The following is a 23362-nucleotide window of genomic DNA, read 5'->3' on the forward strand; positions in this document are numbered from 1 at the left end:
TCCGTATAGTACCTGGGTTTTTAGATGAATAGCTTAGCCATAGTGAGACTAGGCCATCACCAGCCCACCCACAATGTTATATGTTACTTGCTATAACATTTTTTAAAACAGCCACCAATGCTTCTGTTATCTTTCTAGCCCCCTTCAACACTCTCTGGGGTGTAGATTATTTTGAAGGATTTATTAATTTCATTCCGGTTAACTTTCAAGAATTCCTAAATTGAGCGCTGAGTCAAGAGGGGCGGAGCTAAAGGCCGCAACTTCCGAAACTACAGCGCAATCGGCTGTGGATCGGGTCCGGACTCTCGAACAGCGAGTCCAGACCTTAGAGAATCATATTGATGACCTCGATAATCGAGGTCGTCGAAAAAATATTTGTTTGCTGGGCCTTCCCGAACGGGAAGAGGAAGGCCAGCTTACAGCGTTTCTCGAACCGTGGCTGCCACAGCTTTTAAATCTGGAGGCTGGATCAGACCAGGTAAGAGTAGAATGGGTCTACCGGGTTGCAATACGCGGGCCCAGCTTGAACCAGCGTCCCCGCCCGGTCCTGTTCCGGCTGCAGAGCTATAAGGAGAGGCAGATACTCCTAGAAGCCTCTAGAAATCTTGGAAAAGATTCCCAAGCCATGATCTATAAAGGATCCAAGATCATATTATTCCAGGACCTTTCCCCAGCTCTGGTCCAAAAGAGGAAGGCATTCGATGAGGCGAAGAAGTGTTTAAGGGACTTAAATATTCAGTACTCCTTAGGCTACCCAGCGACGCTACGCTTTAACTGTAAAGGATCCGTGTATAACTTCGGATTGCCGGAAAAGGCTAAGGAATTTTTGGACTCTCTTAGATAAATTGTAAGAGATAATGGATGTTGGTTTGCCTTCCCCCCCCCCCCCCCCCCCCACTCCGGTTTATATCCCCCCCCCTTTCTTTTCTTTTTACCTTACTGCTTAATATTATCTTGGGGGGTGGGGATTTATTTATTTGTTCTCTATTTAACGATTTTCTCCCCCCCCCCCCTTGGTTTTCTTTTTATTATTCTATAGAAGCCAGGGGGTCTAGTTAATGTTGGTGGGGGGAGGTGGTTACCTTATTCTATTTTACCTCTGTCTCTAGGAGCGGGGTTGTTTTCCCTTGTTATTTTGTATTATGATATTTAATTATTATTTGTTGAGGTTGTAATTTTATAGTTATATATGTTTATACATAGTATTAACATTACCAAATATATCCAGGTGTTGTTGTGGGTGGGTGGGTGGGTGGGTGGGTGAGGGTAGGGTGCTAACTGTTAACTCTAGCTTTGTAGTATATCTGAATTCTCCTCATCTTATTGAGGAGCACCTGGGTCAAGGGTGGGGAGAGGATACAATGGACCTTTGGAAAGGAAGTGACACCCCATGGGAACAAGGGGGAAAATCTCCATTTAAGTACTTTTTTTTATTATTTAGGAATAGTTTTTTATTATACTGTTGTGAGTGTATTAGAGAGCCTTTATTTTTGTGAATTTTATATGCTCGGGATGTTCTGGATAGGGTTTCCCCTCCCAAGGGGTCTCAGATTTGCCCGGACGATTATGGTTGATCATTTGGTTAAGTGGTGCACCTGGAATGTCAAGGGGTGTAATTCGCCAGTCAAAAGGAAGAAAATATTATCAAATCTCAAGAAAGAAAGAGTTGATACAGCTCTCCTACAGGAGACACACTTATTGGATAAAGAACACTTGAAATTACAACAGGGTGGATTTGATCAGGCCTTTTTTCATCTTTTAGCTCAAAAAGCAGGGGAGTTGTTATTCTTGTTCGGAAGAATTTCCCTTTCAAAATCCTAAATCAGATAAAAGATGAATCGGGATGATATAATCTCATTCAAGCCCTTGTAAATGGAGAGGAATATGGGATTTTAAATTTGTACTGCTCCCCGGCACACCCCTTTAAATTTATAACGGAAGCCTTCTCAAAATTGATGGCTCTTGGTGTCCGTCATACAATTATAGGGGGAGACTTTAATTGTATTATGGATCCGGAAATAGATAGGATTCCCAAGAGTACTGCAGGAGTATCTCCCTGATCTAGACAATTGGTGGATCTGAACAAAGAATTAGGATTAGTAGATGTATGGAGATGGCTTCATCCACAGGGCAGAGATTTTTCTTTTTACTCCAATCCACATAAATGTCATATGTTTTTTTTGCCCCCTCGATTTTTTTTTTAAATTCCATATCATCCTGTAAAATAGGTAGTGTAGCAATTTCCAACCACGCTGCTGTATATATATGGAAATCAAGGCAAGGAACAATGGGACATCCCCTCGGCATTGGCATATGGACCCCTTCCTGATGAAAGATAGTAAATTTGTAAAGTACTTCTCTCAAGAATTTAAAACATTTTTAGAAATTAATTTAGGTATGGCTAGCAACCCATCAATGATGTGGGAGACCATCAAAGCTTACGCGTGAGGTTTGATCATCTCATACTCAGCAACCCAGAAAAAATTAAAGGGAGAACAACAGCGTCTGCTCGAAGCTCGCTTAAAAGCAGCTGAAACAGCTTACGCTGATAGACCTTCTATTATCAAATTGCAAAGGATTATGGCCCTTAGGACAGCTCTAAATACTACGCTTACCCAAACGGCTAAGAGGGAAACATTATTTGCAAAACAAAGGTTATATGAATTTGGCGACAAACTGGGTAGATACTTAGCATTTAGAACATAGAACATAGAACAATACAGCACAGAACAGGCCCTTCGGCCCACAATGTTGTGCCGAACTTCTATCCTAGATTAAGCACCCATCCATGTACCTATCCAAATGCCGCCTAAAGGTCGCCGTTTTTCTTGCAAAGAAAAAAAAGGCCCCTCAAACTATCACGTCTATCAAGGAAAGTACGGGTATTTTGACTCATGATCACAAAAGGATTAATGCAATCTTTAGAAAATTTTATTCTGATTGATATAAATTGCAGGATTGTGAAGACAGGACTAGGAGGATGCAATCATTTTTTAAAAATTTTACCTTTCCGGGCCTAACTCTGGAACAGGTATCAGTCTTAAATGCTCCCCTAACAGTCCAAGAAATACTTGACACAATTAGGCAACTTCAGAGCGGTAAGGCACCTGGCCCAGATGGTTTTCAAGCTGAATTCTATAAAGAATTTACAGAAATATTGGCTGGTCCACTTATGGACATGTATAACTATGCATATAGTCAGGGCTGTCTCCCGCCTTCGTTGAAAGAGGCAAATATCTCTCTTATCCTTAAAAAATGAAAGGATCCAGAAGATTGTACATCATACAGACCAATATCCTTGCTAAATGTAGATTTTAAAATCCTTTCTAAAACGTTAGCATTGAGACTAGAAAGGGTACCGCCACATATAATAAAGGAAGATCAGACGGGGTTTATTAAGGGCCGTAGATCATCCAATAATATTAGAAGGGTTTTGAATATGATTCAAGCCTGCCATCAGGGAAAGATACCAGGAGTAGCAGTCTCATTAGATGCGGGAAAAGGCATTCAATAGGGTTGAATGTCATATTTGTTTTACACATTGGAAAGGTTTGGCGTTGGACAGGTGTTTAACAAATGGGTCTCAACATTGTATAGTGATCCCAAAGCAGTTGTGGTTACCAATGGATTAGGCTCGGATAGCTTCAGTGTGGGTAGGGGCTGCCATCAGGGATGTCCTCTCTCGCCATTGTTATTTACGCTAATAATTGAACCACTAGCAGAAGCTATACAGGTTGATCCTAATATAACAGCCCCGAGGATTGGTACAGGTAAACATAAAATAACCCTTTATGCAGATGATGTTCTTCTATTCCTCAGTAATCCTTTGATATCCGTACCTCACTTAATTCAAGTTATAAATACATTTAGCGCATCCTCAGGCTATAAAATTAATTTCTCAAAATCGGAGGCTATGCCAATGGGTGGCCTTGCTATGATACCCCACTTAGTGGATGGATCCCATTTTCCCTTTCTTTGGTCCCTGTAGGGTTTCTTATATTTAGGCATTTTTATTACCCCAGTATTTGGTCAGTTATACAAGGCTAATTTTGTGCATTTACTGGAGAGGATAAGGCAGGACCTCCAGCGATGGGGAGACCTTCCAATTTCATGGCTGGGTAGAGTAGCACTAATTAAAATGATTGTCCTGCCCCGTCTCCTATACCCTATGAGAATGCTTCCGGTGATGCTGCCGAGGCTGGCACTATGTAAATTATATGGCTGGTTGGGTTCCTTTATCTGGAATCATAGACAGCCCCTCATTAAGCTGAAGAAGCTACAGCTGCCACAGGCAAGGGGAGGATTGGATTTCCTAGATTTCAGGAAATATCAGTTAAGTTCCCTATTAAGTTACATAGCTGATTGGGTTTTGTCTGATCTGCAATCAATCTGGCTGGACATCGAGGATTCTCAAATAAAATGCCCACTTATTAACCTTTTATTTTCAGACAAGAGGAAAATCATTACGGATCACTGTAAAAACCCTATAAGACTAAACACAATTAAAGCTTGGAATATAGTGCGGCAAAATGAGGGCAACTCACATAAAACATCCCCCTATGAGCCGATAGTGGGAGCATGGGGATTCCAACCGGGGTTTACAGATGCCACTTTTAAACTCTGGAGATCCAGGGGTATCTTATGTCTAGGGGACCTATTTAAAGATGGGGTCCTGATGTCTTTTGAACAGCTGCGTCAGAAATTCAGATTACCTCTTTCGATACTTCCAAATTCGAGATTATATACAGAAGAAGACTATGTTATTAGATAGTCTTTATAAATCAGATAGAGAATGTAGAGTACTACGACCAATGAGAGTATTTTCTGTCAGTATTATTTATCATTTACTACATGATGAAGTATCGGGCGATATGGACAACCTGCTTAAAACATGGGATCAGGAATTGGGTCTAGAAATCTCTATAGAAATGTGCAATGACATTTGGGAAATCGCCAGAAGAATCACCATCTGTAACAGAACTCAGGCTATCCAGCTGAAGATACTTCATAGGGCCCATATAGCACCAGATCGATTGGCAAAATTTAAGGCAGGAGCATCTCCAATGTGTCCCAAATGTAAAATAGAGGTGGGCACTCTTGTACATTGCCTATGGACCTGTCATAAGATCCGTAGATACTAGACTAAAGTAGCAAGTACCCTGACAGAAATTTTAGGAACGGAAATTAAAGTGGACCCTGTATCTCTCATTTTGGGCTTTTCGAACTTACCCTCCCTGGATATGCACAAGAAGAGACTATTTTCTATTCTCTCTTTCTGTGCAAGGAAAAATATTTTGGTAAACTGGGTGGCTGAGGGCCCCCCTGGACTTTCAAATTTGCACAGATTAATAATGGAATGTATTCCCCTTGACTTCCTTACAAATATAGTGCACCGAAAGACTGAATTATTTCATAAAATATGGCAGCCCTTCTTGAATTATATGAATACAGATATTTCGGCTATCCTAACAAGGGATTTTATTTAATTGAGATTACGAACCTGGCTGGTCCAGGGCCCCTTGGGAGAGGAATCCCACACGAATACGGGTTTTGTTACATTTGATGTTAACACATTCCGAGCATGTATCTCACTACCCAATTTCTATGTTATTCATTATTTTTTCTTCTTCTTTCTCTTATTTGAATAATGTAAGAGACTTAAATATACACTCTGGTTAGTTGTAGGTAAGATTAGTAGCTCGTTGAGTTTTGTTTTTTTTCTCGGTATTTTACTTTTGTTAAATTTTGGTTATTATATATTTAAGATTTAATTGTATACCAATGTTTGTACTTGAGAGTTTTATTTATTTTTGTAAACTTCTAAAAATGTTAGATTTCTTAAAAAAAATCTATTAAAAAAAGAATTCCTTGGTTGACAGGGCTGGGGGTTTTGTGGATGAACTCTGAGTTCACATTTTCTGTTGTGTGAAGAATGATTAGTGAGAAAGCATCCATGTATAGGTCTGTACAGATTTCACTGTTAAATTAAGTAGAAAAAATTACACACAGTTACATGTTCATTAAAATATCTCTCCTGGGTAGGCACTGAATACATTTCAATTTATTGCTGGGATTACATATACTATGTAGCACAGCGTTCACACAGAACTTTACATCACAGGGATAGGCCCACATCAAACACTTCCATATCACTCGATTTTATCTCACCCCATCAGTACATCATTACGTTCTTTCTCTCTCAAACTTGTTCAGCCTTCCCTTTACGATGCAGTGAAGCGTTTCACATTCTAACCACACTTTGGCTCAAGAAGTTTCTCCTGAATTCCTGACTGATTTATTGGTAACTATCGGAAACTGGGATTACACAGTACAGGGTCACATTGAGAATATAGGCAAAAGTGAGGACTGCAGATGCTGGAAATCAGAGTCTAGATTAGAGTGGTGCTGGAAAAGCACAGCAGGTCAGGCAGCATCCGAGGAGTAGGAAAATCAATGTTTCGGGCAAAAACCCTTCATCAGGACTGAAAGCTCCTGATTCAAGCCTGATGAAGGGCTTTTGCCCGAAACATCGATTTTCCTACTCCTCGGATGCTGCCTGACTTGCTGTGCTTTTCCAGCACCACTTTAATCTTGCAGAGTTACATTGTACTTTGCTCAAAAACTGCGTGCATTCATGTAGAACTCTGAGCTCAAAAACTGCATGAATTTATGTAAAACTCTGTTATCTCACTTTTTAGATTAGAATCAATCTAAACATCATGGCAAAGACAGAGAACACAGGGGGGCAACACCTTCAACATATTGTCTAGCTGTCACCATTGTTAACAGCTAACCTGAGAATGCAACTTTTAAAAAAAAATGTTTTGTGATTTACACATGAAAGAAGTGAAACTACACTGTATTCTAACAGATGAAAGGCTTAACAATCAATTTTTCAATGTATAATTTCAGTTACATCACACTGTAAATTTTTGCTATAAATTCTGTGTTACGATCGAGCCCTCCACTATCACCTGATGAAGGAGCGTCGCTCCGAAAGCTAGTGTGCTTCCAATTAAACCTGTTGGACTATAACCTGGTGTTGTGTGATTTTTCATTTTAATCTAGACACATTGAGAATATCACAATACAGTGAAGTGCTGCCTACAATATGGGATCCTGCCACCTGGTGGCGATAGTGCCTCACCTTTCGGGCCGAATACTGTTCTCTGCAATAAATCTCCAGTACAGGACAGTCGTGACCTCCAAACATTCTTCCCTTCACCCACAACTGGGCGTTTGGATTGCCAGAGTATGTCTACATGCCAGTGGGCCCAGATCCTGAATGTCTGGAGAAGCAGATATTTGCTACAATGAGATCGCAGTGATGGATTGCGTCCAGGCATTTGTTTCTTGACTTTATCTCATATAAAACACACAGCAGCAAGCTCAGCAAGACTTAGACAATAAATGCATGTTTCTAAGGTGGTGTAAAAGGAGACCGGAATCTTCATATGATTGAAAATCTTGGCTACTTTCAAGGGAAGGTGTTAGTAATGACTTTGATATCGCTGTGGGGAGTTGTGAATTTCTGGACACAGTGCTGTGATGTGGTCTTAAGGTGGAAATTGTTAATTAACAATCGATGTGAGTTTAATTGTTAGGGGCATTGCTATTTCCAGGCTTTTAGGAATCTATTATTAAAATGTGAAAGATTTCCCTAACACTGGCATGAAAGTGAATTGGGTCAGAGGAATGCTAAAGCAAAGCAATACTGCAGCAAAATAGTTCCCCTTAAAGAGGGAGACCTGTGTGCCAACTTTGGAGTCTGCTGTTTATTCACTGGCTTGCTGTAGAGCTTATACAGTTTAGCTCAGCGCAAAGCAGAAAGTGAACTTTAAATATTCACAACTCTGGCTTAGAACTGAACTGTCCAGCACAAGAACAGGCCCTCTAGCCCGCAATGAGTTCCTTAGGTCTTTTTGCAAGTTTCTGTTTATGTTAAGCTTAGAAGCAGCATCTAAGCACTGATCAATCAAACACAGTGATCACAGATCAATCCACAAGCCAAATACAGATCAATTAAACCATTGAACACTGCAGGTCAATTGTAAACTGGAATGCAACAATGGTTTAAAAATTGCCATGGATGCCTTTGGTACCCATCTGTCGGTTAATGGACCTGTAGGGTTTGTCATTGTCTAGCCAGAAGTAGGCACTCTGGTGCTGGCATTGCCAGTTACATTCACACCTCTTGATCTTCATGACATGCTTGACAATAAATCCTCTGACCAGGCAGTAGAAACGCACTCTCATGGTCCTGGTCTCAGCAGGGTAACAGCAGCGCCCATCCGTGCACAGGCCACAGTATTTGGGCTTGTATTTCCTCAGGCTGGTGCAACCTTGGTAAGAAATCAGCCTGGGCTCCAGCTCCTTCTTGCTGTTCCGACACCTCTTGCCTCCCTGTAACACAGAAGGATTTGGCCCACAGTGAAAATTGGCCAGGGTGAAGATTCCTAAAATAGGGTAGGTCCCTTTTGAAGAACATCATTGTGTTTTCAAAACATCAACTTAACTTTCAAATCTCTCCTTGACCTGCCCCTCCCAGACTTATCCAGGATCTCCTCCCATCTCACAACTTCCTGAAAAATGATGTGGAGGTGCCAGGGTTGGTCTGGGGTGGACAAAGTCAGGAGTCACGTGACACCAGCTTATAGTCCAACCAGTTTATTTGAAATCACAAGTTTTTGGAGCACTGCTGCGATTTGAAATCTTGTGACTTCAAATAGACCCGCTTGAAAATAACCTGGTGTTGTGAGACTTCCTGACAAATCTGTATTCCTCCAATTCTGGCTTCATGCACTTCCCGGATTGGCGGCCAACCTTCAGCCACCCGAGGGGCTTGGTTGTGAAACTCTTTCCTTCAAGCTCTCCCCCTTCTGTGAGGTGCTCTTTGAAAGCTACTTCTGAGACAAATTTGTAGTCATTCCACTCATACAGTGCAACCTGTGAAAATGATCCAGAACATCATATTGCAGTGTGCCCTAATAAATTGATCTACAGCAAAACATAGTGGAAGATGCCACCATACATGATGCAGCTCGCTACCACACTGCTTTAGAACTACACATGATGGTTCAGAGTGTCACATTAATCTAGAACTGTCTATTACAGTGCAAGATTCCACATTAATTTACAGCTATACATTACAGTTCAGCTGTCATGTTAATCCAGAGCAATATTTTACAGTAAAACTGACGCATTGACTGAGAAATATGCAATTATGGTACAGGTTATGATATTGGTCTAGAAGTAGTTAAGGATGTCATGTTGATCTCAATCTATACCTTACAGCAAAGGTTGCTACAAAATCTACAACCATGCACTGCAGTGAAGGTTCTCATGTTCTAGAGCTGCACATTACAGTTCATTTTGTCACATTGATCTCGAAATACACTTCACAGTTCAGGGTGTCATGTTGATCCAGGACTATACCTTACATGGTATGCTGCCATGTTCATCCATTACTATTCAGTACAGTGGAAGTTGTCACATGGTGTAACTGCACTTATAGTTCAGGCTGTCATATTTATCTAAAACTCAACCTTATAGTGGAGTTTGGCACATTGCTGTAGAACTATATTTTATCATGCACACCCTCACACTGTACAACCACAAAGCATTACGAAGCAGCCTTTCACATTGTTCTAGAATAACACATCACAGCAAAGACTGCCACACTATTCTAGAATAACACACTGCCACTAAAGATTGATCTAGAACAGCACACTGTAGTGAAGACATTATGGGTCTAGTTTGGTTCAGGAATCTTGGTTGACATGATCGAGTTTGACTGTATGACTCTATAACAACACATTACAGTGAAAACTGTCACATTGATCAAAAACAAGACATTAATGTACTGCTTATTACATTGATTAATAAGATAATAAGGAATGGTAATTTAATTAATAAGATATGATAATGTTTGATTCAACTGGATCTGCCACGTGGTTCTTCCCTCTGCTAAGACTAACCTGGAGATTGACCTCGTTGAGCATATCACAGGGCCGGATCTGGCACAGTCTAGTCTCCCATTTCGGATGACACCAGGTGTTGTTGGTGCTCAGCCTGGATGAAATTCCCATGCCACAGGTCTGCGAACAGGTCGACCACTTTGTGTTCCTGACCAGGCAGTCAGGATAGCTGAAGTTTTGTCTCTTCAACTGACCTTTCAGCTCTGAAGCAACAAAGAGATGAACAACAAAAACAGCATACACACACAAATGCCTCCACCAATGGATTTACATTTGTGCACAGCATGGACGCTCACAAAATATGCCCCAGCACACACCTATAAGATCTCACTCCACACACACACACACACACACACATATACACTTGTGATATTTTACACACAATTCATAAAAGTGCAAGCATAATGACACACTCACAAACACACAGGGACATTCACAGCAGTATTAATGGCACCAGCCTATCTCATCCTCTACTGCACCCACATACACATATGTGCACAACCACATACAATTTCAAGAACTCGAACTGCACAAAACAAACACAGACGTGAATAGCTGCATGGCACACACTTACAGACATACATACAGGCAGATGTACACATGCAGACACAGACACATATATACACATAAGCGGACACACAAATGCACACCCACAAACATGTATACATGCATATACACACACAGATATATACACACAGAAACACGTGCACACTGACACACACAACACAGATACTCACACAGAGACATACATGCATGCATGGACACACCCAAACATACAAATGCTCCAGTACTATCTTCATGCATTTTTTTCATTTTACTTTCATGTCGATTGTGAAACTGCCTATGTTAATATCTATGGGGTTAATTAGTCCTTGACAGGTTCAGACAGCATATTCATTTTATATTCCTGTCCATGTTATGTTTTATTAAACTTGCTTAGAGAATATAATTAATCAGTCTCTGTGTAGAATTGAGATCTGGCTTTAGCCAATCCGAGGAGAGGTGGTATGGAAAGGTGTAGGAGGTGGTTACATTTAGAATTGAATTATTGCCTGCAAACCATGCCCCTAGTAATGATTCCACAAAATCAGACAGTTATCAAAAGGGATCACACTGGGAAAATGTCCCAAGAATAGGACTATTTCGAGGATTTCTTCAAAATAACTGCTCAGGGATAAAGGACCTAGTGGTCTCCTCCTGCACCCTACAATGCTAGGCCTTTGAATTGCATCTGATCTCGGAGTGCGAGTGATGGCTATGAAGACAAAATGCTGAGAGGGACACACTAAAGCCTGGGGCAGCTGCCGTCAAGGTGCAAGACCACTGACTGAGGTCTTTCTGACAAGGTTAGATGGGGCAGAAGTGGGTACTGCGGTTGCTGGAGATTCGAGTCAAGATCAGAGTGGTGCTGGAAAAGCACAGCAGGTCAGGCAGCATCCGAGGAGCAGGAAAATCGACGTTTCGGGCAAAAGCCCTTAATCAGAAATCAGGAAAAGGTTTGGTGGTGGGGTCTGTTCAGTTATGGGAACTCTCATGTAAATATAATCTTGTACAAGTAAGAGGTGCCTTGGGTTGGCTTGTTGGACAGAGTCAAATGTTTGCTTCTGAGGAAAGGTAACTCGACCCAAAGCATTAACTCTTATTTCTCTCCACAGATGCTGCCAGACCTGCTGAGCTTTTCCAGCAATTTCTGTTTTTGTTTCTGATTTACAGCATCAGCAGTTCTTTATTCAGTGTTTGCTTGTTTCCTGATGTACAGAACCGAACTGCTTTTGTGACTTATATATGTGTGTGTATATATATTTTTTTTTAACTGAAGAAAGTATAGTTTCGAAATTTAACAAAAAGTACCAGAGCGGCCAAAGTAGCGTTTGACATCCAGGCGGTCAGGGTTCAGGGTCTTGTGTTTTGTTTCCAACTTGCGGGGCACTGCATTCGGCGACTTGACCGCTTTCCCGAGGCCGGCGACCAACTCCCTCCACTCGGGCGGCGCCCACGCCTTGCGGTCCTCAGAGCGGGGCGTCACGCACTTCCACCGCTCGCAGCAGGTGCCAGCCACCTTGACGGGCCGAGCGTCCGCGCAGGAGGCGGGCGGCGCAGGCAGCTTCTCCGGGCAGAGCGGGGAGCAGTGGGCCCTGCCCTCCCGGCAGCTGCACCGCAGCCTACAGCTCTTCATGAAGCTCTCGCCGTGTTGGAAAACTCTGCCGTTCAGGAAGCAAGGCCGTCCCATGTTGCTGGCTGCAAGGAGAGGACAAGAGAGAGGGTGGGAGGGATTGTAGCAACTGGAAAAACAGCCAAAGATGCTGGAATGGTATTTTTTTTTGTTCGCTCCTTTCGGGTCTGCATTGATTGCCCAGAGAGCAGCTGAGAGTCATGCCACACTGCTGTGGGCCTGGAGTCACGTGTTGGCCAGTTTCCTTCCCTAAAGGCCATCGGTGAACCAGATGGGTTTTCCCAACCATGGTCATCCTTAGACTCTTAATTCCAAATTTTTATTGGGTTCAAATTGAAAATTTCACACCATATGCTATGGCGGGATTCGAACCCAGATCCCCAGAACATTACCTGGGTTTCTGGAATAACGGCCCAGTAATAAAAACCACGAGGCCATCACCTCCCCTGTCTTGTATCCCCAGAAACAGAAATTTCTGAGGTGAAAAATAACACTCAGCAGGTCTGGCAGCATCTGTAGAGAGAAATCAGAGTTCCAGGTGCTACATTCAGCACAGATGCTGCCAGACCTGCTGAGGTTTTCCAGCAATCTCTGAGACATCTGGCCTGTTTCTGAGGGGGTTGGGGGATTTGTCTTCAGCATGAGAGCCTCTGTTACATTGACAATGTCAAATTGATCTGCCCTTTCTGATCTATCTGCTAATCCTAGTGGAAGGTTACTTGGCAGGAGTAGTGTGCTGATCCCATTGATGTCAGATTAAATGCCATCATGTGACCTAAACCAGTACTTTTTTTTATCGACCTGTTCAGGGAGGGTATGACATGCCTCTAGAGCAGGTTAGGACTTTGCATCTGAGTTGGAGACACTGTGTCACAAGAGCACTTACTGAAGCCAGTGAATGGGATGCTAATTTTTTTTAAAAAAACAATCCTTTACATAGTGATTTAAACAGAGTCAGTCGACTAGACCTTTCTAGAATATGAGTTCCCTGATTGGGGTTGTTAATCTGATCCAATAAGGGAGCCCTGGCTGACAGATAAAAAGGGGAGTGTCAGAGATACTGCCATTCTGACAACTGACTCTGAACAGGCAGTATGAAAGGCAAGAATGGGCTGACACAGTGGCTTACTGGTTAGCACTGCTGCCTCACAGCACCAAGGACCCAGGTTCACTTCCAGCCTCGGGTGACTGTCTGTGTGGAGTTTGCACATTCTCCCCGTGTCTGCGTGGGTTTGCTCCGGGTGCTCCGGTTTCCTCCCTCAATCCAAAGATGCGCAGGTCAGGTGGATTGGCTGTGCTAAATTGTAGGTTAGGTGCATTAGTCGGGGTAAATGTAGAGTGATAGGGTAGAGGAGTGGGTCAGTGTGGACTTGTTGGGCCGAAGGGCCTGTTTCCACATTGTAGGGATTCCATGATTCTATGTTCATGTGTAAATAAAGGGTGATTTGGTGATGGGATACCAGCCTCCATGGAGTTATTTCACTTTTCAATGCAGTGAATCTGGAATGACCCTCGTGGCAGTGTGGGGAGGCAGATTCAATGCATGCACTCAAGAGGATCTGAGATGATTGTTTAAGTAGAAACAGGGTTTCAGGGGAAAAGGCAGAAGGATGGGCCGAGTCACGGTGCTCATTCGGAGAATCAGTGCAGACACGTTGGGCCGAATGGTCCCTTTTTGCACCCTGACGTTGCTGTCACTCTGTAAATGCCCTCAATCAGTGCCGTGGATCTGTAAATGCCCTGAATGTCTCCTGATGTGGCTGGTTGTGTGAGAGGAAGGGGAATGTCTTATTCAGGGGCCACCAGGTGTCCTTACCTCTGCAGATTCCGGTTGTGGCATTTTCCCTGGCCTCCAATTGGCAGCGGAGCCCGCGGTCACGGTCGCAAGGTCGAAGCAAGCCACATTCCTCATTGAACTGCCGAGCACAAACTGAGCAGCAGCCGCAGTCGTCCAGAACCAGGGGCACGCTTGGACGGCACAGCGTGGGTTTTGGGCAGTGACACTGCGCGGGGCACTTTGCCTGTGGAGAAAAGAGATTCTTCAAGGATCCGGACCAGACCCTCTCAAAACATTATAAGAAAGTACCCTCAACCCTAACATTTTCTTATGTTAAGCATAACGTGCTGTGTTCCAGGTGCAATTCAAATGGTCAAACTACTCAACATTAGCAAAACACCATTTATTTAAACACTATAGTTAAAAATACAGCAAAAAGAGTCCCAGAATAACTTAACTCTATTGCAAAACTTAACAGAATAATAGATGCAGTAACTATTACAAATTAACTGTTCCAATATATTAAAATCCCATAAATACCACCCATGGCAAAAAATGGAAAATTCAGAGAAATAGATTTGTCTCACAGATAACCCAGCAGCTGAGAGAAACCCCAGCTTCCAGCTGTAACTGAGTGAGGGAAAAATAGCCTCTATTTCTCCAAAACCCCAGCAGCTCCTTAAAGCTAAGTCTAAGACTAAAACTAAATTAGAAAGCTTGGTTTGTGAGAGCTGGCCACACCCATCCAGGCTGCTTCTATTGTTCCATTTTAAAAAAGTACCCAAGGCCTACCAAGGTTTACCACCTTTCTAAGCAGGCAGCTCAATACCCCTGTCTTAAAACCTCTCTTTTTTAAAAAAAAAAGGCAAACTACACTTCTTAAAGCCACAGATTTCACTGTCATTTTCCTAGATGTTTGTTTGAACTCCCATCTCCCCGAAGACAATAAATCTTCATTCATGCAGCACCTTACCCTGTTGCAATAAAGCATATGACAACCACAGAAGCCGTAATGTGGGGAAATTCAATTGGCAATGGGGCACAGCAGGATCCCACCAACAGCAGAAAGTAAAGGACTAGTCAGTCTCTTTTCAGCTCTAGGAATCTATTTTGCTAAATGTTGGAGGGAAGGTTACTCACTGCTCTTCTTAGAATTAGTTACTACTTGAACGTTTATAGCCTGTCTCTGAGGGGAGATAAGACTGTAACTTTAATTAGGAAATCTGTCACATCATTGACAGTCGAATGTTCTCTCAGTACCACACAGGAAGTATGAGTACAAATGTTGTGGGCAGGTCTTCAGGAGTTAATCCCCAAACAACGCAATCTCAGACTTAATCTTGCAAAGAAACCTACCTCCTTTCCAGGTCTTTCTTTCTTAAATATCTCACTCCCATCGTGTTCCTCTCTAAACATTTCCTTTCTAGGTGTTATGCTCATTCCCAGGTATTAGTCTCAAAATAACTTCCTCACCCCACCAGCTGTTATCCTTAAAGTAACTCTCTGCAAGTTGTTATTGTCCACAATGTTTGACCTTGAGCTGTAAACCTCTAAATAACACTCTCTACCCCAGGTATTATTCTCTAAGTATCTCCCTCCCTCCCAGGTCTAAATGACCCACTCCAGAGGTTTCTTGCTCTAAGTAACTCATTCCCAGTTTAATAATTCCTCTTTTTAGGTGTTTATGTTTTAAATAACCCCCTCCCTACTGGCATCATTGTCAGAATAACCTTGGATGTGTTATTTCTTCAAAAGCCCCCGCCCAGTTTAAATTCTCTCAGAAATTTTCTCCCAGGCTTTATTTTCAAAATGTTACAGTTCTAGGTGTTAATCTATAATGAACTCCCCCCTTCCCATGTGCCATGGTCTAAATAACTCACTCCTGGTTACTATTCTCCTGATGAAGGGCTTTTGCCCGAAACGTTGATTTCGCTGCTCGTTGGATGCTGCCTGAACTGCTGTGCTCTTCCAGCACCACTAATCCAGTATCCACATCACCCATCCCTAGTGCCAGTCTCCAAAGAACTCATCCCCTCACAGATGTGATATTCTAAATACCTCAGTCCCAGATAAGATTTTCTAAATGAGCTACTCTGAGGATTATCCTCCATGTAATTCGCCCCTTACAGGTCTTATTGTCAAAATAATTCCCTCCAAGATGTTATTCTCTAAATGATCAATCCCTGGTATTATTCCTTAAATTTATGCCTGGAGGATTTATTCCCAGATCTCTGTATAGCTCACTACCTGATGGCTGTTCCCTGTATAATTGAAACTGTGAAGTTATCTGCTGCAGAGGTTTGGAGAGGCTGGCTCATTAAGTATTTTCAAGGTTAAAATAGACAGATTTTTAATGAGTGAGGGAACCAAAGGCGATGAGGAAAAGGCAGCAAAGTGGAGTTGAGGATTGTCAAATCAACCTTGATCTCATTGAATGGCTAAACAGACTCGATGGGCTGAATGGCCTACTTCTGCTCCTACATAGAATCATAGTACAGCACGGAAACAGACCCTTTGGTCCTACATCTTATGATGTAATTCATTCCTAGTCTTTTTTTTAGCTTAGAGTCAGTCCCCTGAACTGAGGAGATTCTAAATTTCCTGGGTTTTTAAAAACCGTTTTTGCCTGCCAGAGGAGATTTTCATCTCCTGGTTTTATTTTTTTTAAATATAATTTTTCATTCCTAGTTTACATAATTATTGGAGTGGGTCCACATATTACTCACTACTTCAGAATGCTATTTCTCATATCGATGAATCCCCACTCTGTTACTTCCCATATCATTCTCTCCCATGCGCTGCTCCTATACATCTCAGTTCTGGTATAATATTCCCCATCTATCTCATTCCCAGATGTCATTCCTTGTCTACCTCACTCCCAGTCTGCGCTGTTGTTCCATTGCTGGGAATGACAGAATTGTAATAGTCATATATTCTCTCACCACGTCAGCGCGGCTGGATTGTCCCAGGAACAGGAGATACCCGCACCACAACAGCAGACTGCCATCCAGTCTCAAACTACAGAGACCCCTCTTCCTCCTGGAGCCCATGGCTGTTAGAAACTTGTTCATCGCTGAAACTGCAGATCAAAATAATGAAATAATTGCAGCCATTAAACTTCAAGACAATGGCAACAAATTGTGTGGGAGAGGCTGGGGAAATGGAGGTTGGGTGTGAGCACTTGACTAATCTTGAAAACTGCACTGCTATGGAACTCCCCAAAGAGTGAAGGCAATGGATGTGGGAATTTCTCCACTTACGCTGAGCAGTGGTCTCCACCCCAAGGCTGAGGGATTATCCCATTGTCAGGTGGCAGAAGGTTAGAAGTTGCAACTGAGTACTGGCTAAATAAAAAAGAAAGCTTATACGAAAAAAAGGCTCATTTCATGTTCTGCCTGAGAAGCAAATTATTGTGAGCCTTGCTCCCACACTCAAGATGAAATTCTCAATGTTTCCTCTCGATAATCTGTGTATCTGTGTTTGTTTTCGACATGCTTATTTATGTATATACATGCCCGTCTGCTCAGATAAAGGTGCAAAAAGAGATAAACCAGTGGCTACAATTCCTGGAGAGGCGCTGACTCAGCACCCTACAATCGCCTTTCTCAGAATTATTCCTGGCACAGCTCCTCTCAGTTCACAGGGACTTTTGTTGTCGCTTTTGCTCACACTGTTTTCCATTATCACTGTCCCTTTTGGCAATACATCCAGGGAAATGCAGAGGTGGTTTCTAAAGCAATTTACCACCCGTGGAGTCTTAACAGTGGTCACATTCGCAGAAGGAGACCATTCAGCCCCTCTTTCTTGAGCATTTTCTGGCCCCCTGCCTCAGCAACTCACCCAGTCAGGCCCTTTTCCCTCAGAGTCCGTTCTCATCGGATGCCTGTCCAATTCTTGTTGGAATGCTCAATGGAATTTATCTTCATCACAACTCTCAGGCAGTACATTCCAACCTCAAATCACCTCACTGTGTAGTTAAGGAAGATATACTTTTTGCTTCTGCCAATCTCCACTAATTCATGTCTTCTACTTTCTGATCCTTCCAGCAAGAGGAACACCATTTCTCCATTGTTTCTGTCTGGACACCCATGTTGTTTGAAGGACTCTACCAAGCTGCTTGGTCATTTCTTTCTGCAAACAGATGCCACCTTTCCAATCTAACAATGCACTGATTTCTTTTTAATTTCAAAAACACTTTATTCATAAAAATATCTTTATGTACATACATAGTCACTGAAGCAGTTCAGTTCTCTACAGTAGCACACAAAGAAACAAACAAACATTGGAGTTTGACACTGTTCAACAAATAAACAAGATTACATTTGCATGTATTTGAGGCAATCAATAACTGAGTAAAGAAGCCTTCAATAACTGAACGGACCCACATTTAACTTCAACAGCAACACCTCAAGATAGTGGTCTGCCTTGGCGGCAGCTGCCCCAATCTTTACTGCGTCCTCAGGACGTAGTCCTGGGCCTTGGGATATGCCAGTCTGCAACACCTGGTCGGGATCAACCCCTTGCTCTGGGAGATCAAGTTTTGGGCAGACCAAAGAGTGTCTTTCACCGAGTTGATGGTCCTCCAAGTGCAGTCGATGTTTGTTTCGGTGTGCATCCCAGGGAACAGACCGTAGAGCACAGAGTCCTGCATTCATGGAGCTGCTTCAGATGAACCTTGATAAAAACCACTGCATTTCCCTCCAGACCATCTTTACAAAGGCACATTCCAGCTGGAGGTTTGTAATAGTCTCAATTCCCCTGCAGCCACTTTGAGGATCTGACGTTCCTCATCCCTGAAATTGTCCTTTACTGCACCCCCTCTAATGCCTTCACATCCTTCCTAAAATATGCATGAAGTAATTCCTTTTAGGGTAATGCAATGCAATGTTGGGACAAAAGGTTCAGTCGTGCCTCTGCTCCCAACTCAAATAGCTGAACTTAACAGAAACAAACACAACACCAATGTCTGATCTGGTCAAAGAAAAGGAAAATCAGCAGCCACTCACCCGTCATCTTGCGTCCCTTCTTGTTAGGCTCAATGACTGAAGACTATTTTAATTCAGGAAAGGAATTACTTGTTTTATTCTTAAACCCTCAGAGCTCCTCCTCAGCACTTACTGTGACGCTGTTGATGTTTACGCCATTTTATCAGATTTCCAAGAAACCTCTGTACTTGTGCCTCTTCTTATAATCTCCGCTAAAGGAGAAGTCTCTCCAAATGCCTGTCCTTTTCCTATTCCTTCTGTTGTCACTATATCAGACTAGATTACTTACAGTGTGGAAACAGGCCCTTCGGCCCTATCAGTCCACACCGACCCTCTGAAGCATAATCCACCCAAACCCATCTCCCTCTGACTATTGCACCTAACACTATGGGCAATTTAGCATGGTCAATTCACCCCAATCTGCACATCTTTGGTCTGTGGGAGGAAACCGGAGCACCCAGAGGAAACCCACGCAGACACAGGGAGAAAGTGCAAACTCCACACAGACAGTCACCCATGGCTGGAATCTAACCTGGGACCCTGGTGCTGTGAGGCAGCAGTGCTAACTGCTGAGCCACCATGCTGCCCAAAATTAATCAGATACTTTTGCACAAGTCAAGTTGTAGTCATCTGCTTTGCTCAAAGAACAAGACTAAGTAGTAGAAGGACGCACCAGCCGCTTAATAGGTTGATAGACTGCAAAATAATGCTAAAAGCATCAGTTTAGAATTCCTTTTCCATTTCACCATCTACTACCCTCACTTTGAAACACTCCTTAAAATTTATTTCTTCAACCAAGCCTTTGGATCTCCAGTCCTAATATCTCTTGATGTCACACTGTGTCAATGTTTTGCTGGGAAGCTACTGAGAAACATAAAGCTGGCCAATAAAAGCTTCTTTCCATAGGTGTAAAGAAACTATTGGCTTGGTCAAATGTGGACCCGTTAAAATGGTGAATTTAAAGTATAAAATGGGGAAGTGATGGAGAGACAGCACCAGGAATATTGTACAGAGGAATCTCGATTATCTCAATTTTGGATTATCCAAACTAGATCTCAAGGTCCCATTAACAATGTTACATTAAAGGGGTAAGTGAGTTTGGACTACCTCTGCTGAAGAACGTGTGGAAATGATAGCAATAGAAAAAGAAACACAAGCACCCTAAGCATCAGCGACTAGATATTTTTTACATAAGGGTTAGTTACACAGCCCTTTGCAAAAGTAAGTGCTTCACTCCTGTCACTTTACTGGCCGTTCATGAAAAAAATGGAGGAGAAAATAAACGTATGCGCAAGGCTGGGTTTCGATCGCAACACTGAGTTCGGCGGAAACTGACAAATACTCTTATGATTGTAGAAGCTGTTCAGGACCTTGTTTAATGCTGGGATTTCATATATTTATGTGATGGTAAGGGTTTAGCCAGTCTCACTTTACCCTGCAATTTGCAGAATGCAAAGATTAGTTTGTTTAAATAGCAGGCTCATCAAAATTGTAGACTGAAACAAACTCTCCAGTAGAGCACAGAGTTAGATCAGCATGGCTTCCCTTGTTGAAGGTCAAATTGATTATCTGAATAATCAATTATCTGAATGAAATAATGCCCGCGCACCTTGTTTGGAAAATTGAGGTTCCTCTGTATACGGTTTTGTTCTCCTGATCAAAGGAAGAAATTGCTGACTACAGACAGAGTGCAGAAAACGTTTAGGAGGGTAGGAAACCGGGCCTGTATTCTCTAGAGTTTTGAAGAAAGTGAGGTAATCTCATTGAAACCTTGCACAATTCTAACACAGTGGATGCAGATAGGATGTCTGCCTTTTTACAACTTGATTCATGGGGTGTTGGTGTTCATTTATTGCCCATTCCTAATTGGCCAGAGAGCAGTTATAATTAATGACCTTACTTTGCGGTATAAAGTCACCTGTAGAACAGGTAAGGTTGGCAGATTTCCGTCCCTAAAGGAGATTAGAAACCAGATGTGGTTTATTTTTAATGACAAATGACAGTGGTTACTTCCAGTTTTCCAGATTTTTGTTGAATTCAAATCAATCCATCGACCCATGGTAGTACTCAAATGTAGGTCCCCAAAGCATTATCCTGGGTCTGAATTACTACTATAGAATCCCAACAGTGTGGAAGCAGGCCATTCGGCTCATCGAGTCCACACTGAACCTCCGAAGAACACGCCACCCAGACCCAGCATCTCCCCCTTACCCTAGCCCTGCAATTACCATTGCTAATTCAATTAACTTGCAAATCCCTGGATACTGTGGCCAAACCACCTAACCTGCACATATCTGGAGTATGGGACGACACCCATACAGATATGGGGAAAATGTGCAAATGCCATACAAACAGTTTTGAGGGTGGAATTGAACCTGGGTCACTGGCTTAATGTTATTAGACCAGTAACATTACACTACTCCACCATCTACCCTGTTGGTGAGTCTAAAATCAGGGGATGTAATTTCAGAATAATGAGCAATCTATTTCAGACAGAGGTGAGGAGGAATTTCACAAGGGCTGATGAATCTTTGGAACTATTGACCCAGGGAGCTTAATTACTAAGCAGATTCAAAAGACGGATATCTGGAGACTAGTTGTATCAAGGGATATGGAGTTAGGCTGATGATACTGATGATCGGTCATGATCCTGTTGAATGTGGGGCAGGCTTGATACGCTGAATGAGTTACTCCTTCTCCTATATTGCTACGATCCTACGATTATGCTCCTGTGAACATTTCGCAATGCTTCATCATGTTAATGGCGCTACGGCAATGCAAGTTCCTGTTGCTGCCTCACCTGGCAAGGTTGGACCTTCAGCCATGGCATCTGCCTGGACTTATGTAGCACTGTTGTCCACTGACTGACCCAGTAAGTGGAGTGGAGTGGTGGTGATATGTATGTCCTCCCTTACCCTGGAACAAATATCCTGACTGACATGGAGCACTTGAGCCTGGAGCACAGCCATTTTGGTTAAGTCGCAAACTGTGGTCAGTGTTTGCATACATTTGCCCTGCCATGTCTCAAACCCCTTCAGGAGAGGAGGGTAAGGGAAAACTTCCAGAACGCTGGGCACGGGGCACCCTGACATATCCTTCTGTGTTCCAAAAATATCCTTTACACATAAAATTTGTAAAAGTTCCTTCCAAAGCATTCTCATTGAAAACTGCATAAGGGGCAATAAGATTTTCTCCAGACATTACATTCATACATTTGCAATACTCCTATATTTACTCTATATTCTCCATGTCAGGCAAGGGATTCCATACTGGAAATTTCATACTACATTCCGTATTCACTGATATCTGTAGAGCCTCTGAAACTGGAAAGGTTGTGTTGCGTTGATACACAGTTTGATCAGTTGCCCTCTCTCTCTCTCTCTCTCTCTCTGAATCTGATATTCACTGTCGTACTGAAGCTGCACAGGGCTGATTAGAGACAGGAGACTGCGATAGGACACAGGGCTGGACAAAGGCAGTAAGGGAAACAGAAAGTGTCTAATTTTGACTCTGGATAACAGAGTTGTGTGGTTGACAGCCAGTGGGGCAGCCCACACAATAACTCCAGCTTTTAATAGCAAAGGAGGTTAGGAGGCAGAATGTGAGAAATAAGCTGCTAATCCACCATCAAATACAGGCCGACCTAGTGGCTCAGTTGTTAGTCCTGCTCCATCACAGGGCCAGGGACCTGTATTCAATTCTACTCCCACAGTCCAAAGATGTACAGACTAGATGGATTAGACATGGGAAACGCAGGGTAGAGGCGGGGTGGTGGATCTGTGTGGAAAAACGTGAGGACTGCAGATGCTGGAAACCAGAGTTTAGATCAGAGTGGCGCTGGAAAAGCACAGCAGGTCACGGCAGTATCCGAGGAGCAGGAAAATCGACGTTTCGGGCAAAAGCCCTTCATCAGGAATAGAGTCAATGGGCCGAATGGCCTACTTCCACACTGTAAGGATTCTGTGACTCTATATTCAAAATCCAAATTCACCCCACGGTACAAAAGGAGACAGACTTATTGAGAGAGTAAGAGACAGGGATAGAGTGGATAAAGGATAGAATAAAAGAGATTGAGAGGCAGGATAAAGAGGTGGAGAAAAGGGGAATAAATACAAGTTTGCTGAAAAGAATGAGGGAAGTCAAAGAATTTGGAAAGCCATTTAGTCCAGAAATTAAAACATTTTGTATCTTAATTAGTTCCAGAATGTTAGTTTACATTACGCTGGGAGATTGTTTGAAGTCTCAATCAATCCTTGTGCCTCTCTGTGTGAAGAATCACTCATTGACATCAATCCACCGTTCGCTTTGTGATTTTCAATTTGTTTCATTTCATCTCACTGACTGAATTTGAGGTATTACCCTGTGCTTATATTTGCAGAGTTCCTTTAGACACCTTCATGAGATCATTTCTCAGGCAGCTGCTTATTCTTAGAGACCTTGCCACATTCCA

The 23362-nt window shown here is 42.6% G+C and overlaps 1 protein-coding gene across 3 annotated transcripts; it reads right to left on the bottom strand.

Annotated features, from left to right (window-relative positions):
- Nucleotides 1-6572: 6572 nt before the first annotated feature.
- Nucleotides 6573-19088, bottom strand: LOC140455346 (CCN family member 1-like). Of its 3 annotated transcripts, XM_072550130.1 has the most exons (7): nucleotides 18934-19088; nucleotides 16870-17006; nucleotides 13967-14171; nucleotides 11829-12215; nucleotides 9978-10180; nucleotides 8192-8403; nucleotides 6573-7289 (listed from the first exon to the last, which is right to left on the bottom strand). In XM_072550130.1, exons 1-7 carry the CDS (start codon nucleotides 18938-18940, stop codon nucleotides 7259-7261), a joined length of 1182 nt encoding a protein of 393 aa, XP_072406231.1. In that variant the 5' UTR covers nucleotides 18941-19088; the 3' UTR covers nucleotides 6573-7258. The 3 variants fall into 3 exon arrangements, with proteins under 3 accessions (XP_072406231.1, XP_072406229.1, XP_072406230.1); XM_072550128.1 differs by having other exon boundaries at nucleotides 6573-8403; XM_072550129.1 differs by lacking the exon at nucleotides 18934-19088 and adding an exon at nucleotides 17188-17309 and having other exon boundaries at nucleotides 6573-8403.
- Between the last annotated feature and the right edge of the window lie 4274 nt (nucleotides 19089-23362).

This window comes from Chiloscyllium punctatum, chromosome 30 (assembly GCF_047496795.1).
Source record: "Chiloscyllium punctatum isolate Juve2018m chromosome 30, sChiPun1.3, whole genome shotgun sequence".
Taxonomy (NCBI): domain Eukaryota; kingdom Metazoa; phylum Chordata; class Chondrichthyes; order Orectolobiformes; family Hemiscylliidae; genus Chiloscyllium; species Chiloscyllium punctatum.